Source organism: Chiloscyllium punctatum, chromosome 4 (genome assembly GCF_047496795.1).
Source record: "Chiloscyllium punctatum isolate Juve2018m chromosome 4, sChiPun1.3, whole genome shotgun sequence".
In the NCBI taxonomy this organism is placed as follows: Eukaryota; Metazoa; Chordata; class Chondrichthyes; order Orectolobiformes; family Hemiscylliidae; genus Chiloscyllium; species Chiloscyllium punctatum.
The window spans coordinates 5,271,530-5,285,749 of record NC_092742.1 but is presented as its reverse complement, the minus strand read 5'-3'; the positions used below and the strand labels follow the sequence as shown (position 1 = coordinate 5,285,749).

Genomic DNA, 14,220 nt, shown 5'->3' with positions numbered 1-14,220 from the left:
CTTTTCTGCACTCTCTAATGCTATCCTAAAGTGTGGCTCACAGAATTCAACACTGTAGTAAGCTGAAGGAACACCGAAGATTTATACAGATTTAACAAAGCTTTCTTCCTTTTATGCACAAACACACCTACTAAAACGTTTAGGACACTGTCTCCTTTAGACACTTTCTCATCCTGCCACCGACAATGCTTTATGAAGATGTACACCCTCTGCTCCTACTTCCTCTTTGGTACAGTGCTCTGGCTTTTATAAAGTCTCTCCATGTTCCTTTCTACCAAAAAGCATCCTGAGATGCCAGTGTTGGACAGTGATGGACAAAGTTAAAAATCACACCTCACCAGGTTATAGTCCAACAGGTTCATATGGAAGCACACTAGCTTTCGGAGCACTGCTCCTTCATCAGGTGGTTGTGGACTCACAGTTCACATCATCTCAGATTTTTCTGCATTCAATTTCACCTTTCACCTGTCTAGCCACTCCAACTACCTGCCTGTGTCCTTTTGAATTTCAATATTATCCTCCCCATCGTTCACAAGGCTTCAGAGTTTTGTATCATCTGGAAATCTTCAATTCGGGACATGTGCACCAAGGTCTAGGTCATCTACCTGTAAACCTTCCTCGAGTCGCAAACACACCCATTAAACACTACCCTCTGTTTCCGGGCAGTCATATCTACATTGCCATGGTTAGTATTCTATGAGCTCTAACTCTGTTTATGAGTCTATGTGTAACATCTTATCAAATGCCATCACAATGCTGTTATTCTACACATCCCCACACCGTGAAACCCTCCATTACATTCCAATCTGTAATTCCGGGCTTGGTATCTTATTGTTTACATAAACCACCCTGAACCCCTCGATTAGATTCCAGTCTGTAACTCACTCCTGGGTATCTGTTATTCTGTATATAAACCACCCTGAACCCCTCGATTAGATTCCAGTCTGTAACTCACTCCTGGGTATCTGTTATTCTGTATATAAACCACCCTGAACCCCTCGATTAGATTCCAGTCTGTAACTCAGTCCCGGGTATCTGTTATTCTGTACATAAACCACCCTGAACTCCTCGATTAGATTCCAGTCTGTAACTCCCTCCCGGGTATCTGTTATTCTGTATATAAACCACCCTGAACCCCTCGATTAGATTCCAGTCTGTAACTCAGTCCCGGGTATCTGTTATTCTGTACATAAACCACCCTGAACCCCTCGATTAGATTCCAGTCTGTAACTCACTCCTGGGTATCTGTTATTCTGTATATAAACCCCCCCGAACCCCTCAATTAGATTCCAGTCTGTAACTCCCTCCTGGGTATCTGTTATTCTGTATATACACCACCCTGAACCCCTCGATTAGATTCCAGTCTGTAACTCAGTCCCGGGTATCTGTTATTCTGTATATAAACCACCCTGAACCCCTCGATTAGATTCCAGTCTGTAACTCACTCCTGGGTATCTGTTATTCTGTACATAAACCACCCTGAACCCCTCGATTAGATTCCAGTCTGTAACTCACTTCTGGGTATCTGTTTTTCTATATATAAATCACCCCGAACCCCTCAATTACATTCCAGTCTGTAATTCACTCCTGGGTATCTGTTATTTTATATGAAAACCACTCTGAACCCCTCGATTAGATTCCAGTCTGCAACTCACTCCCAGGTATCTGTTATTCTCTATATAAACTACCATGAACCACTCGATTAGATTCCAGTCTGTAACTCCCTCCCGGGGTATCTGTTATTCTGTATATAAACCACCCCGAACCCCTCGATTAGATTCCAGTCTGTAACTCCCTCCCTGGTATCTGTTATTCTGTATATAAACCACCCTGAACTCCTCGATTAGATTCCAGTCTGTAACTCCCTCCCTGGTATCTGTTATTCTGTATATAAACCACCCTGAACTCCGCGATTAGATTCCAGTCTGTAACTCCCTCCCGGGTGTCTGTTATTCTGTATATAGACCACCCTGAACCACTCGATTAGATTCCAGTCTGTAAATCCCTCCCAGGTATCTGTTATTCTGTATATAAACCACCCCTGAACCCATCGATTAGATTCCAGTCTGTAACTCACTCTGGGGTATCTGTTATTCTGTAAATAAACCACCCCAAAACCCCTCGATTAGATTCCAGTCTGTAACTCCCTCCTGGGTGTCTGTTATTCTGTATGTAAACCACCCCGAGCCCCTCGATTAGATTACAGTCTGTAACTCCCTCCTGGGTGTCTGTTATTCTGTATATAAACCACCCTGAACCCCTCGATTAGATTCCAGTCTGTAACTCCCTCCTGGGTGTCTGTTATTCTGTATATAAACCACCCTGAACCCCTCCATTAGATTCCAGTGTGTAACTCCCTCCCGGGTGTCTGTTATTCTGTATATAAACCACCTTGAACCCCTCGAATAGATTCCAGTTTGTAACTCCCTCCTGGATATCTGTTATTCTGTATATAACCCACCCCGAACCCCTCGAATAGTTTCCAGTTTGTAACTCCCTCCCTGGTGTCTGTTATTCTGTATATAAACCACCTTGAACCCCTCGAATGGATTCCAGTTTGTGACTCCCTCCTGGGTATCTGTTATTCTGTATATAACCCACCCCGAACCCCTCGAATAGTTTCCAGTTTGTAACTCCCTCCCGGGTATCTGTTATTCTGTATATAAACCACCCTGAACCCCTCGATTAGATTCCAGTCTGTAACTCCCTCCTGGGTGTCTGTTATTCTGTATATAAACCACCCTGAACCCCTCAATTAGATTCCAGTCTCTAACTAGGAAGTTGATGGCCTTATTGCCGAGCTGTTAATCCAGAAACCCAGGTTGTGTTCTGGGGCAGATGGTGGAATTTGAATTTGGGATTTAAGAGTCCAATGATGATCATGACACCATTGTCGGTTGTCAGAAAATCCCTTTGCTTCACTAATGTCCTTTAGGGAACCAAGTTAAAAATCACACAACACCAGGTTATAATCCAACATGCTTATTTGAAACTATAAGCTTTCAGAGCGCAACTCTTTCGTCAGGTCACTAACTACCTAATGTAGGAGCAACACTCCGAAAGCTAGTGCTTCCAGATAAACCTGTTGGACTGTAACCTGATGTTAGATGGTTTTTAAACTTTCTACACCCCAAACCAACACTGGCACCTCCTTTAGGGAAGGAAACTGCAATCCTTAACTACATGTGACTTCAGACCCACACAATGGGGTTGACTCTTAATTGCCCTCTCAGCAATTGGGGATGGGCAATAAATGGTGACCTAGTCAGCAATACCCAATCATGTAAATTAATTTTAAGACATCCACTCCTGGGTATCTGTTATTCTGTATATAAACCAGCCGTCACCCCTCAATTGGATCCCAGTCTGTAACTCACTCCTGGGTAGCTGTTATTCTACATAAAAAAGACTTGCCCCCTCTGGTGGGTTTACAGTTCCTGTACTTGCTGACAATAACTTACCTCCAGGTCAGTGTGTGACCCTCCATCGTTGTGTAATTCTGTGCTGTCCAGCTGTATCGTTGTTTGCTGCAGCCAAGCATCAACACTGTCAATCTCTTGGAAGGTTTTCTCCCGTTCCCGGATCTCTGCTTCAATCTCCTGCCGATCCTTCTCGATTTTCTGTGCCAGACTGTGAGAACAAACCACCGGACTGAACAGCAGAGACTCACAGGGTTGAAGGTGTGCAGCTGTGAGTGTGTGTGCGCCCCCTGAATTCAGCTCAGTCCATGGAGGGGGGCTGAGGGAACGAGGGGAAAACCCTAGTGAGAGCTGAGGCAATGAGGAAGACCCTTTTGCCTGGACAGTATCTGGCTGTCAGTAATAAGTAAATAGTTCCCCGCTCACTGCCAAAAAAACAATAAGGGCCTTAATCCCTTTCTAATTAGGCAAGGAATAAACAAGACCCATCAACTGTATCCAGTCTGCACTGGATTAGAGTGTGAGCTGTCGGATAATGGCAGACAGTTACAGTCACTGGCAAAGTGGAGGTAGGGAGTCAGACAGGAGACAAAAACATTTCACAGTGTGAGAGGTCAATGTAGGGTGGTGGGGGATGGGTTGTAGACATACACGGTGGTCCCTTTGCTGTCTGAGGTGACACAACTGCTGTTGTCATTAGCCCCCTGCACTCACAGGCTCAAGCTGAGAAATTATAGACTTTTATTTAGTGTTTTGTGGAGTGTGGGTGTCTCTGGCTGGGCCAACATTTACTGTCCATCTGCAGTTAACCTGGAGGCCGTGGTGCTGAGCTGCCTGTTTGAACTGCAGCAGTGATAGGATGTTCAGAGCACTGCACCATGGGCAGTACCACAGACACTGCTGTTCTGAAATGCCAGACATACTGAGACCAATTCCATCGTAAACACCCCTCCCACTCCAACTCCCAGAACTACCAGCAGGGATGGGAGGTTGGGATCCTGCTTTGTCTCACACCCCAGCAACACAAACAAAATGAGATAAAGCCAGTGATAAATCCAAGGCCATTCCTGCCTCACCTCTGGCATCGCTCCTCCATCATTCGCAATTCCTGAAGGACAGGTACGGCTGAAGCTGAGTCCGATGGCTCCTGAACATTGAGAACACGGGCCACACGCTGGAATAGAAGGCCCAGGGTTGATTGTTGTTGGGTCAGATCGCCATGGTAACGGCTGACGTACTCCTCCAGCCCCAAGAGCTCAGCCATTGGAGCCTGTTGCCGCAGATGATCAGGCAGGTCATCCTGAAGGTGGTCCAGGACAATCATCGCACGATCAATCTGAACGCAGAAAGGAAAGCGAAACTTCATTAACATGGCCACCAATGTGTCAGCACTTCCTGAAGCACTTCAGTGCCAACCAAATACTTTCTTAAAATGTAGTCACCGTCATAGGAAACGCAATAGGCAATTTGTGCACAGCAGGATTCCACACGGGACAAAATGAGATTGGATAATTTGGGACATTGCTCAGATTAATGATGGTCAGAATCTTGTGGGAAACTCTCTAGACTCTTCTTACAGTCATGATCGTGAGATATTTGTCAACGAAAAATAACCTTGGTTTAGTGCTGAACTATTTACATTTGAAAAAAGCTAACTCCTACTGTAGAGCACTCCCTCAGTACTGACCTCTGACAGTGCGGCACTCCCTCAGCACTGATCCCCCGGCAGTGCGGCACTCCCTCAGCACTGATCCTCCGGCAGTGCGGCACTCCCTCAGCACTGACCTCTGACAGTGCGGCGCTCCCTCAGCACTGACCCTCCGACAGTGCGGCACTCCCTCAGCACTGATCCTCCGGCAGTGCGGCGCTCCCTCAGCACTGACCCTTCAACAGTGAGGCACTCCCTCAGCACTGACCCTCCGACAGTGCGGCACTCCCTCAGCACTGACCCTCCGACAGTGCGGCGCTCCCTCAGCACTGACCGTCCGACAGCGTGGCACTCCCTCAGCACTGACCGTCCGACAGTGCGGCGCTCCCTCAGCACTGACCGTCCAACAGCGCGGCATTCCCTCAGCACTGACCCTCCAACAGTGCGGTACTCCCTCAACACTGACCCTCCAACAGTGTGATGCTCCCTCAAGACTGACCCCCTGACAATGCGGCACTCCCTCAGTACTGACTCTTGACAGTGCAGCACTCCCTCAGCATTGAACCTCCAACAGTGCAGCGTTCCCTCAGCACTGACCCTCCAACAGTGCGGCACTCCCTCAGTACTGACCCTCTAACAGTGCAGCACTTCCTCAGCACTGACCCTCTGACAGTGCAGCACTCCCTCAGCATTGAACCTCCAACAGTGCAGCGTTCCCTCAGCACTGACCCTCCAACAGTGCGGCACTCCCTCAGTACTGACCCTCTAACAGTGCGGCACTTCCTCAGCACTGACCCTCTGACAGTGCAGCACTCCCTCAGCACTGACCCTCCAACAGTGCAGCACTCCCTCAGTACTGACTCTCCGACAGTGCGGCACTCCCTCAGCACTGACCCTCCGACAGTGCGGCACTCCCTCAGCACTGACCCTCCGACAGTGCGGCACTCCCTCAGCACTGACCCTCCAACAGTGCGGCACTCCCTCAGTACTGACTCTCCGACAGAGCGGCATTCCCTCAGTACTGACTCTCCGAAAGTGTGACTCTCCCTCAATGCTGAACCTCCCTTACTGAAGCCAACCCTGCTGGTTCAGTTTACACTGGATCAGTGGCCTATGTTAGAACAGTCATATCTCCATAGACCTGAGTGCTATGAGATTTCCAGTACTCATCCACCTTTTTTTTGAAAGCTTTCAAGGCTTCCTGCCTCTACTGCCCTCCAAGGCATTGCTTTCCAGAAAGGTTTCCACAAATCCCTTTTAAACCTCTCGTTCTTCTCTTTAAACTCATGATCCCTTATCATTGACCTTCATATAAGGGAAACAACTGCTTTCTATTCATCCAGTCCAATGCCATCAAAATCATACACACCTCTATCGTGGGCCCCCTCAACTTCCTTTATGCTAAGGAAAACAATCCAAGCTTATCCAGTCTCTCTTTATTGCTAAACTGCTCCATTCCCGGCAACATCCTGGTGAATCTCCTCTGTCCCCCCTCCTCCAGTGTAATCCCATCTTTCCTATATTGAGTGTGGGGACCAGAACTGCCCACAGTACTCCAGCTGTGGCCTCACCAAAGTCCTGTACAGCTCCAGCACCACCTCCCTGCTCTTATCATATCTCCTTGACTGATAAAGGCTAATATCCCATACATCTTCTTAACTACCATATTATTGTATCCTGCTACCTTCAGGGATCTGTGGACAAGCTCCCCAAGATCCCAGTGTCGCTCTCAGATTCCCAATGTCCCTCTGAGATTCCCAGTGACCCTCTGAGATTCCCAGTGTCCTGTCCTTCATTGAGTGCTCCCTTGTCTTGTTACTTCTTCCAAAGTGAATCACCTCACAGTGATCAGGGTTAAACTCCATCTGCCACTGATGTGCCCATCTGACCAATCCATTTATATCCTCCTGTAACCTAACACCTTCCTCCTCCCTGTCAGCCACTCAGGAAGAGAAAGTGAGGAGTGCAGATGCTGGAGACCAGAGTCGAAGAGTGTGGTGCTGGAAAAGCACAACAGGTCAGACAGTCTCCAAGGAGCAGGAGAATTGATGCTTTGGGCCTAAGCCCTTAATCCAAATGTCGATTCTCCTGTTCCTCGGATGCACCTGACCAGCTAACCTTTTTCCAGTACCACACTCCTTGACACTGTCACCCAATCAGCCAATATTTGCATCATCTACAAACTTACTTATCACCCCTCTTCCCCACATTCCCATCTCCATCATACATGAATATCACAAACAATAAGGGACACAGCACTATTCTTGTGGTACACCCACTGCAGACCGAGCACCAGCCACACAAACACCACCCTCTGTCTCCTGTCACAAAGCCAATTTTGGACCAATTTTTTTTCTCTTGCCTACCTACCCTGACTCCCATGTGCTTTTATCATCTTTATCAGTTTCCCATGTTGGACCTTGTCAAAGGCTTTGCTGAAATCCTTGTGAACACACCAGCTTCCCCACCCTCAAAGTGTCCTGGGTCGTTCCACATTAATGGCCCAGGTTGTGTAATAGGTGATACTGTTCCCACTGGTCATTGGCCATTGGTACCTCTTCATTGATGCTTTTCCATTCCTCCCTGAGGCCTGAGCAGCGTAGTTCTTGCTCTCTCGCCGAATCTCGGAGACGGAGCCAGCGGCCTGAGAGTGTGGACACAGCCTGGCTGGCTGATCCCTCATTGCTGATATCAGCGGTCCCCTCCAAATCGTGGGCCTTGTCCTTCAGTTCCAACACTTTCAGCTCAATGCAATCGATCTCTCTTCCCAACGCCTTCGATAAGCAAAGAAAACAGAAAATGTTAAAATGAGAAAACATCATCTCAGAGCTCACTTCTCTCCCCACCTTTCCTTTGTGAGAGTGATGCTGCAGTGGAAAAGGGGTCAATGAGAGGTACAGGCTGCACACACACACATCCCCTCAGTTCTGAGATTGAGATATTGAGAATAGAATCATAGGATTATCCAGCACGGAAACAGACCCTTCGGTCCAACCAGTCCATGCCGACCATAATCCCAAACAAACTGAGTCCCACTCGTCTGCGCTTGGCCCATACCCCTCCAAACATTTCTTATTCTGTACTTATCTAAATATCTTTTAAACATTGTAACTGAACCTGCATCCATCACTTCCTCTGGAAGTTGTTTCCAGATATAAACCACTCCCTGCGTAACAAATTGCGCCTCATATTTTTTATACATCTTTCTCCTCTCACCTTAAAAATGTATCCCCACCCTAAGGGAAAGACAGCTGTCATTCACCCTATCCATGCCCTGTACAATTTTAAAAATCTCGATAAGGTCACCTGTCAACCTCTTATGCTCCAGGGAAAAAAGTCCCAGCCTATCCAGCCTCTCCTTATAACTCAGACCTTTTGTACCCGGCACCATCTTCGTAAATCTTTTCTTTCCAGCTTAATAATATCTTTCCTATAGCAGGGTCACCAGAACTGGACACAGTATTCCAGAAGAGGTCTCACCTCAAGAATGATTCATATTTTCACAGGGAAATAGAAAGAACTTCCTTCCTCTGGTGAGAGAATGCAGGTTCGTTTCCACTGAGGCCTAGCATTTACAGACTACAGGAGTGACTCCAGTGAAGTGACTGGGTCAGGCATACTCCAGGTCAATGAGAAGACAAAGTTACCAGAAAGGTAAATGGTGAAGACGATAAAGGAGGCTACAGAGGAGCAGAGAAAGATTGGCTGAGTAGGTAAGAACATAGCAGATGGAATACAGTATGACAAAGTGTGAAGTTATACATTTCGGTCTGATCGGATGAATTAAGTGTAGAATTAATCCATTAGGCAGATCAAGCCTACTCTGCTGTTCAATAAGATACAGCTGACCTGATTACTCTACATTCCTGTTTACCCCAATATAAAAACTGTGCCTTTTTATTTCATGTTTATAAAAAACCGGGGACTGAAATGAGAAAATGCTGTCTTGAAACCAGAGTTGGAGAGAGTGGCTATAGTTGTGAATGCAAGTAACCTGAGCTCCCGCACAGGCATCATGGAATCAGCTGTACAAACAAACAGCAATTAATGTGTGAGCTGCAATTTTGAGCTGAGGAAATGTACAGGTACATCTTTTGCTGACATCAGGAGGGTGATTGGTCTATGGACTAGTAACCAGTTATCAATGACAAAGACCTTACTGCATGCCAACAACTGTGTGGTTTGGTTCACAAGTAACTGAACAGTTTGAAGCTGGGAACAAGTTCCAGAGAGAGCAAAGTGTTCAGTTCTTTCCAGCTGAGGAGCAGTTTCTCTGTTCTGCGCAGTCAAAGCTCTCTGTACACCCGAAGAAAACTAGTTTATCTTTCCTGAAAAAGTTGTTGTAAGCTGTGGCTTTCAACTGATAAGTCTGATTCCTTTTGAGAGAACCAACCCCTTGTGTCTCTCACCAACCACTGAATGGTAAAGCAAGCCAGAGGGACCAAACAGCCTACTCAATTTCTTAATTCTTATGGTCTTAAAGCATCTGGAATAAGATCATTGAAGCAACATGCTAGCTAGGAGAAGAGTCATAAAGTTCATCTCAACACTGAACCTGGAATTAAAGACTGAACTGCTATTCCAGTCTTTCCCCTCCTAACTTATTTAACCCTATCTGTTTGCACGTGTATGAGTGTGTGTGTGTGAGAGAGAGTGTGTGTGTGTGAGAGAGAGTGTGTGTGTGTGCATATATTTGTGTGTCTGTGTGTGTTTGGTGCCTGTGTGCATATGTATGTGTGTGTCTATGTGCAAGTGTGTGTGTATCTGTGTTTATGAGAATTTGTGTGTGTCTGTGTGCGTGTGTGCATGTCAGTGTGTGTCCGTGTGTGTGTGCATGTCTGTGTGTCTGTGTGTGTGTGCATGTCTGTGTGTGTCTGTGGGTCTGTGTGCATGTGTGTGTGTGCATGTCTGTGTGTCTGTGTGTGTGTGCATGTCTGTGTGTGTCTGTGGGTCTGTGTGCATGTGTGTGTGTGCATGTCTGTGTGTCTGTGTGTGTGTGCATGTCTGTGTGTGTCTGTGGGTCTGTGTGCATGTGTGTGTGTGCATGCCTGTGTGTCTGTGTGTGTGCATGTCTGTGTGTGTCTATGGGTCTGTTTGCATGTGTGTGTGTGTGTGTGTGTGTGTGTGTGTGCATGTCTGTGTGTCTGTGTGTGTGTGCATGTCTGTGCGTGTCTGTGTGTGTGCGTGTCTGTGTGTGTGCGTGTGCATGTCTATGTCTGTGTGTGTCTGTGTGTCTGTGTGCATGTGTGTGTGTGTGTGTGTGTGTGTGTCAAACAGAGAGTGTCTGTGTGTGTGTCTGTGTGTGTGTGTGTGTGTGTGTGTTAGACGACAATGGTTTCTAACAGTTTGCCTGTAGCTAGAGTCTAATTGTTTTTAATAAATAATGATTCAACTTCAGTACAAAATCCTGGTCTGTGCTTTGTATCAACTCAGGTATGAAATTCAAATCAATTGAAACTTTAAAAATCTTTAACTTTTGTTAAGTTTCTAAAAACCTTTGAGCTTTGGTCTGATTAAAGACTCCGGGAATAGTGAGGCTCAAATTCAAACACATTACTCCACTGAGTTGTAACACCAAGAATCTCCCCCCATCCCTCCACTCCCCTCCCCCACCCCCACCCCCCAACCCCTCCCCCCCCCGCCCCGGGCTTAACGATCAACAATCTATCCATCTTTGTCTTCAAAAACTCAAAGACTCTGCTTCCACCACCATTACAGGAAGACAGTTCCAAAGACTCATGACCCTCCATGAGGTAAATTTCTCCGCGTTTATGTTTTAAGTGGACATTATTTTTAAACCCCAGAATCACAGATTCATAGAATCGCTACCCTGAAGAAAGAGGTCATTCGGCCCACTGAGTCAGCACTGACCCTCCGAATGAAAGTCCAACCAAACCCAGCCTGAACCCTATCCCAATAACCATGGCTAATCCACCTGACCTGCACATCTTTGGACTGTGAAGGGAAACCACTGCACCTGGAGGAAACTCACGCAGACACGGGGAGAATGTGCAGACTCTATTCCACTTGAAGATGGAACTGAACCCAGATCCCTGATGCTGTGAGGCAGCAAGGGCTAACCACTAGCTCTAGATTCTCACATAAAGGAAGTATCCTCTCCAGATTAACCCAGTGAAGACCCCTCAGGATTGTATATGATTCAATCAAGTCACCTCTTACTGTTCGAAACTGCAGCAGATACAGGCCCAGCCTGGTCAACCTTTCCTCATAAGATAACCCGCCCATTCCTGGTGTTAGTCTGGTAAATCCTCTCTGAACTGCTTCCAACAACATTCACGTCCTTGATAAAGAAGGTGGTCAATACTAACCTATCTACATCCCTTTGCAGCTTCCTTATAACCTCTTCACAATTTACTTTCCTACCTATCTTTGTGTCATCAGCACCTCACCCTCGACCTGGCTTACCAATTCATTTTGTTTTCATGGTCTTATAACTCCCCTTGGTTTTAAAGCTGAAATATTAATCACAGAGCCACTCTTCTCTCCCTCAAATGGAATTTGAAATTCAGGCAGATTATGACCACTGTTACCCAGCACTGCCTTTATTATGAGGTCAATAATTAATCCTATCTTGTTGCATAATACCAAGTCCAGTATAGCTGTTTGGCCCGAGAATGTACTATTTTTTAAAAAAACCTGAAAACATTCTACAAACTCCTCAAGTCAACTGCCTTTGCCCATTTGATCTTCCAGACAATATTTAGATTAAAGTTCCCCATCTTGCCTCTCTGACAGACTCCTATTACGTCTTCCTGTATATACCATTGTACTGCATGATTACTGTTAGGGGCCTATATATTGCTCCCATAAGTCTTTCCTTGCCTTTTCTGTTTATCATCACTACCCAGAACGCTTCCACATCCTATATTCCTGAATTTAGGTCATCCCTCTCCATGTGCTAATGCCTTTATTAATGAACAGAATAATCCCTCCAACCTCTCAGGTAGCAGGGAAAATGGAAAAAGTGCAACATTTTTCAACACCCTGTGAGACTGGTTCATTTGGTAGATGTACAATTCTGGACTCCTTACCTAAAGAAGCACATACCCAGTTTCGAGTGAGTGCTGGCTGCTGGGATAAATGGTTTTGTCCGATGGAGAAAATGTTGTGATTCATTTGGGAAAGTGCACTGATTCTCAAGCCCCTTATTTCCATTTCCTGCCTTTTCAATTCCACCTCCCTTTCTCCTTTTTCTTTCTTCCCTTAGGAATTGTGTCTCCAGCTTTTCCATCTTTTCTTCATGCTCAAACACTCCAACCAGTAACTGAATATCTCCTGACTCTGACGTTTCACTCCCTGGAGAACAAGGTCTCTTGGTATTTGTACTGAACCTAAGTATTGCAATGACATCAACCTTCTCAGCTTTAGCAGGTGAAGCCACACCCAGCGTAGGTGCCAACTCAGGTGATCTAGTTTTGGAAGACTGTCAGGGACAACTCGGCCAGCTGCTCCAAGTCCTTTGTCATTTCCAGGGCCGTTTCTTATTTGCAATATCGAACCTGGTGTTTACTTTTTCTTTAATATTTGTTAATATCACACCCAAATTCTCGTTATCAAAATAATTTGACCACAAGCACTGAAGCTCTTGTCACTAACCACTTGGGAAAGTGTGCTGATTCACAAGCCTCACTACTTCCTACGTCACCACAAAATCAATGAATGAATCAGAGCACACAGAGACCGTGGTTTACCTGTGTGCTGGAATCAAGTTACCTGCAAAACACCAACCTAACAAGAACTATTTATTACAAATAAGCAAATTCTAAATACAAGTAAACAGCTATAACTATCAACATATGGCTCTCCTTGTTAAAACCCTTACATACACTGTAACAGACACACACACACACACACACTCACACATACACACACATAAACACATACACACTCTCACACACACTCTCACACACACACACATATATATAGACACTCATACACACTCACACACACACACACACATATATAGACACTCTCTCACACACACACACACAAGAGAGAAGTACAGTCACAGAGGAAGATGTTCAGACACAGGGAGAGACACACAGAGAGATGTACATACAAGACACAAAGAGACATTTGTGCAGACACAGAGAGGTACATGCACAGACACAAGCTCAGACACAAAGAGAGAGGTACAGACAGAGGGAGAGATACAGACATAGAGACAGTTACAAACACAGACAGATACAAATCCACACTCATCCAGCTCCCCCCACACTCTTGGCTGATGTGTGACACTATGGAAGAGGATCTTTACCGTCTGCCTTTCTGCTTGCTCAATGGCTGCTTTATACGAAGTCGGGATCTGTGCTGTGGAGGCTGTGAGACTCGTCTCCAGACTGGCAAGGTGCTCTGTGAGTTGCCGGTATCTTGTCACATGTTCTTTCAATTTCTCTGGGTACCTGTCCAAGAGCATAAATAATACCTGGCTTTTAACAAAATCCTGCCAAAGATAAATTACAGGGGAAGAGAGATTTATTGACAGTGTTCATTCAGAATTCTCCCTTTTACAGAAACAACCTGCATTCATAGGACATGTCTTATGGAAAAAGGTTGAGGGAGCTTGGGTTTTTCTCATTGGAGCGAAGAAGGATGAGAGGTGACTTGATCGAGGTGTACAAGATGTTGGGAGGCAGAGATAGAATGGATAGTCAGAGACCTTTTCCCAGGATGGAAATGTCTATCATGAGGGGGCATAATTTTAATGTAATTGGAGGAAGGTTTAGGGGAAATGTCAGAGGTAGGTTCTTTACACAGAGAGTGATGGGTGTGTGGAATGCACTGCCAGCAGTGGGAGTAGAGTCAGAGACATTACGGACATTTAAGTGACTCTTGGATAGGCACATGGATGATAGTACAATGAAGGGTGTGTAGATTAGTATGATCTTGGAGTAGGATAAAAGGCTAGCACATCATCGAGGGCCGAAGGGCCTGTACTGTGCTGTACTGTTCTATGTTATACGTTCATACAGCACATTATGAACACAGTCAGAAAAAGCTGAGGGATTTCAAATCAGGGCTTTGCTTGACCAGGAATCAGTGCCAGTCCACGAGCACAGTGGGGATGAGGGAACAGCATTTCCTATCAGTTAGAACATTGGCACCAAGCAAACTGCAAAGATAGAAACAGAC

General features: G+C 45.9%; 1 protein-coding gene across 6 annotated transcripts in view; it reads right to left on the bottom strand.

The window, feature by feature from the left end:
* Positions 1-14,220, bottom strand: part of LOC140476049 (uncharacterized) — a 452,737-nt gene that overhangs the window by 307,627 nt on the left and 130,890 nt on the right. For all 6 annotated transcript variants that reach the window (XM_072568002.1, XM_072568006.1, XM_072568005.1 and 3 more), the window contains 4 exons: positions 13,346-13,490; positions 7,623-7,841; positions 4,496-4,755; positions 3,462-3,630 (listed from right to left, as the gene is read on the bottom strand). In XM_072568002.1, the coding sequence (XP_072424103.1) occupies positions 3,462-3,630; positions 4,496-4,755; positions 7,623-7,841; positions 13,346-13,490 (793 nt within the window). The remainder of the gene's footprint in view (positions 1-3,461; positions 3,631-4,495; positions 4,756-7,622; positions 7,842-13,345; positions 13,491-14,220) is intronic.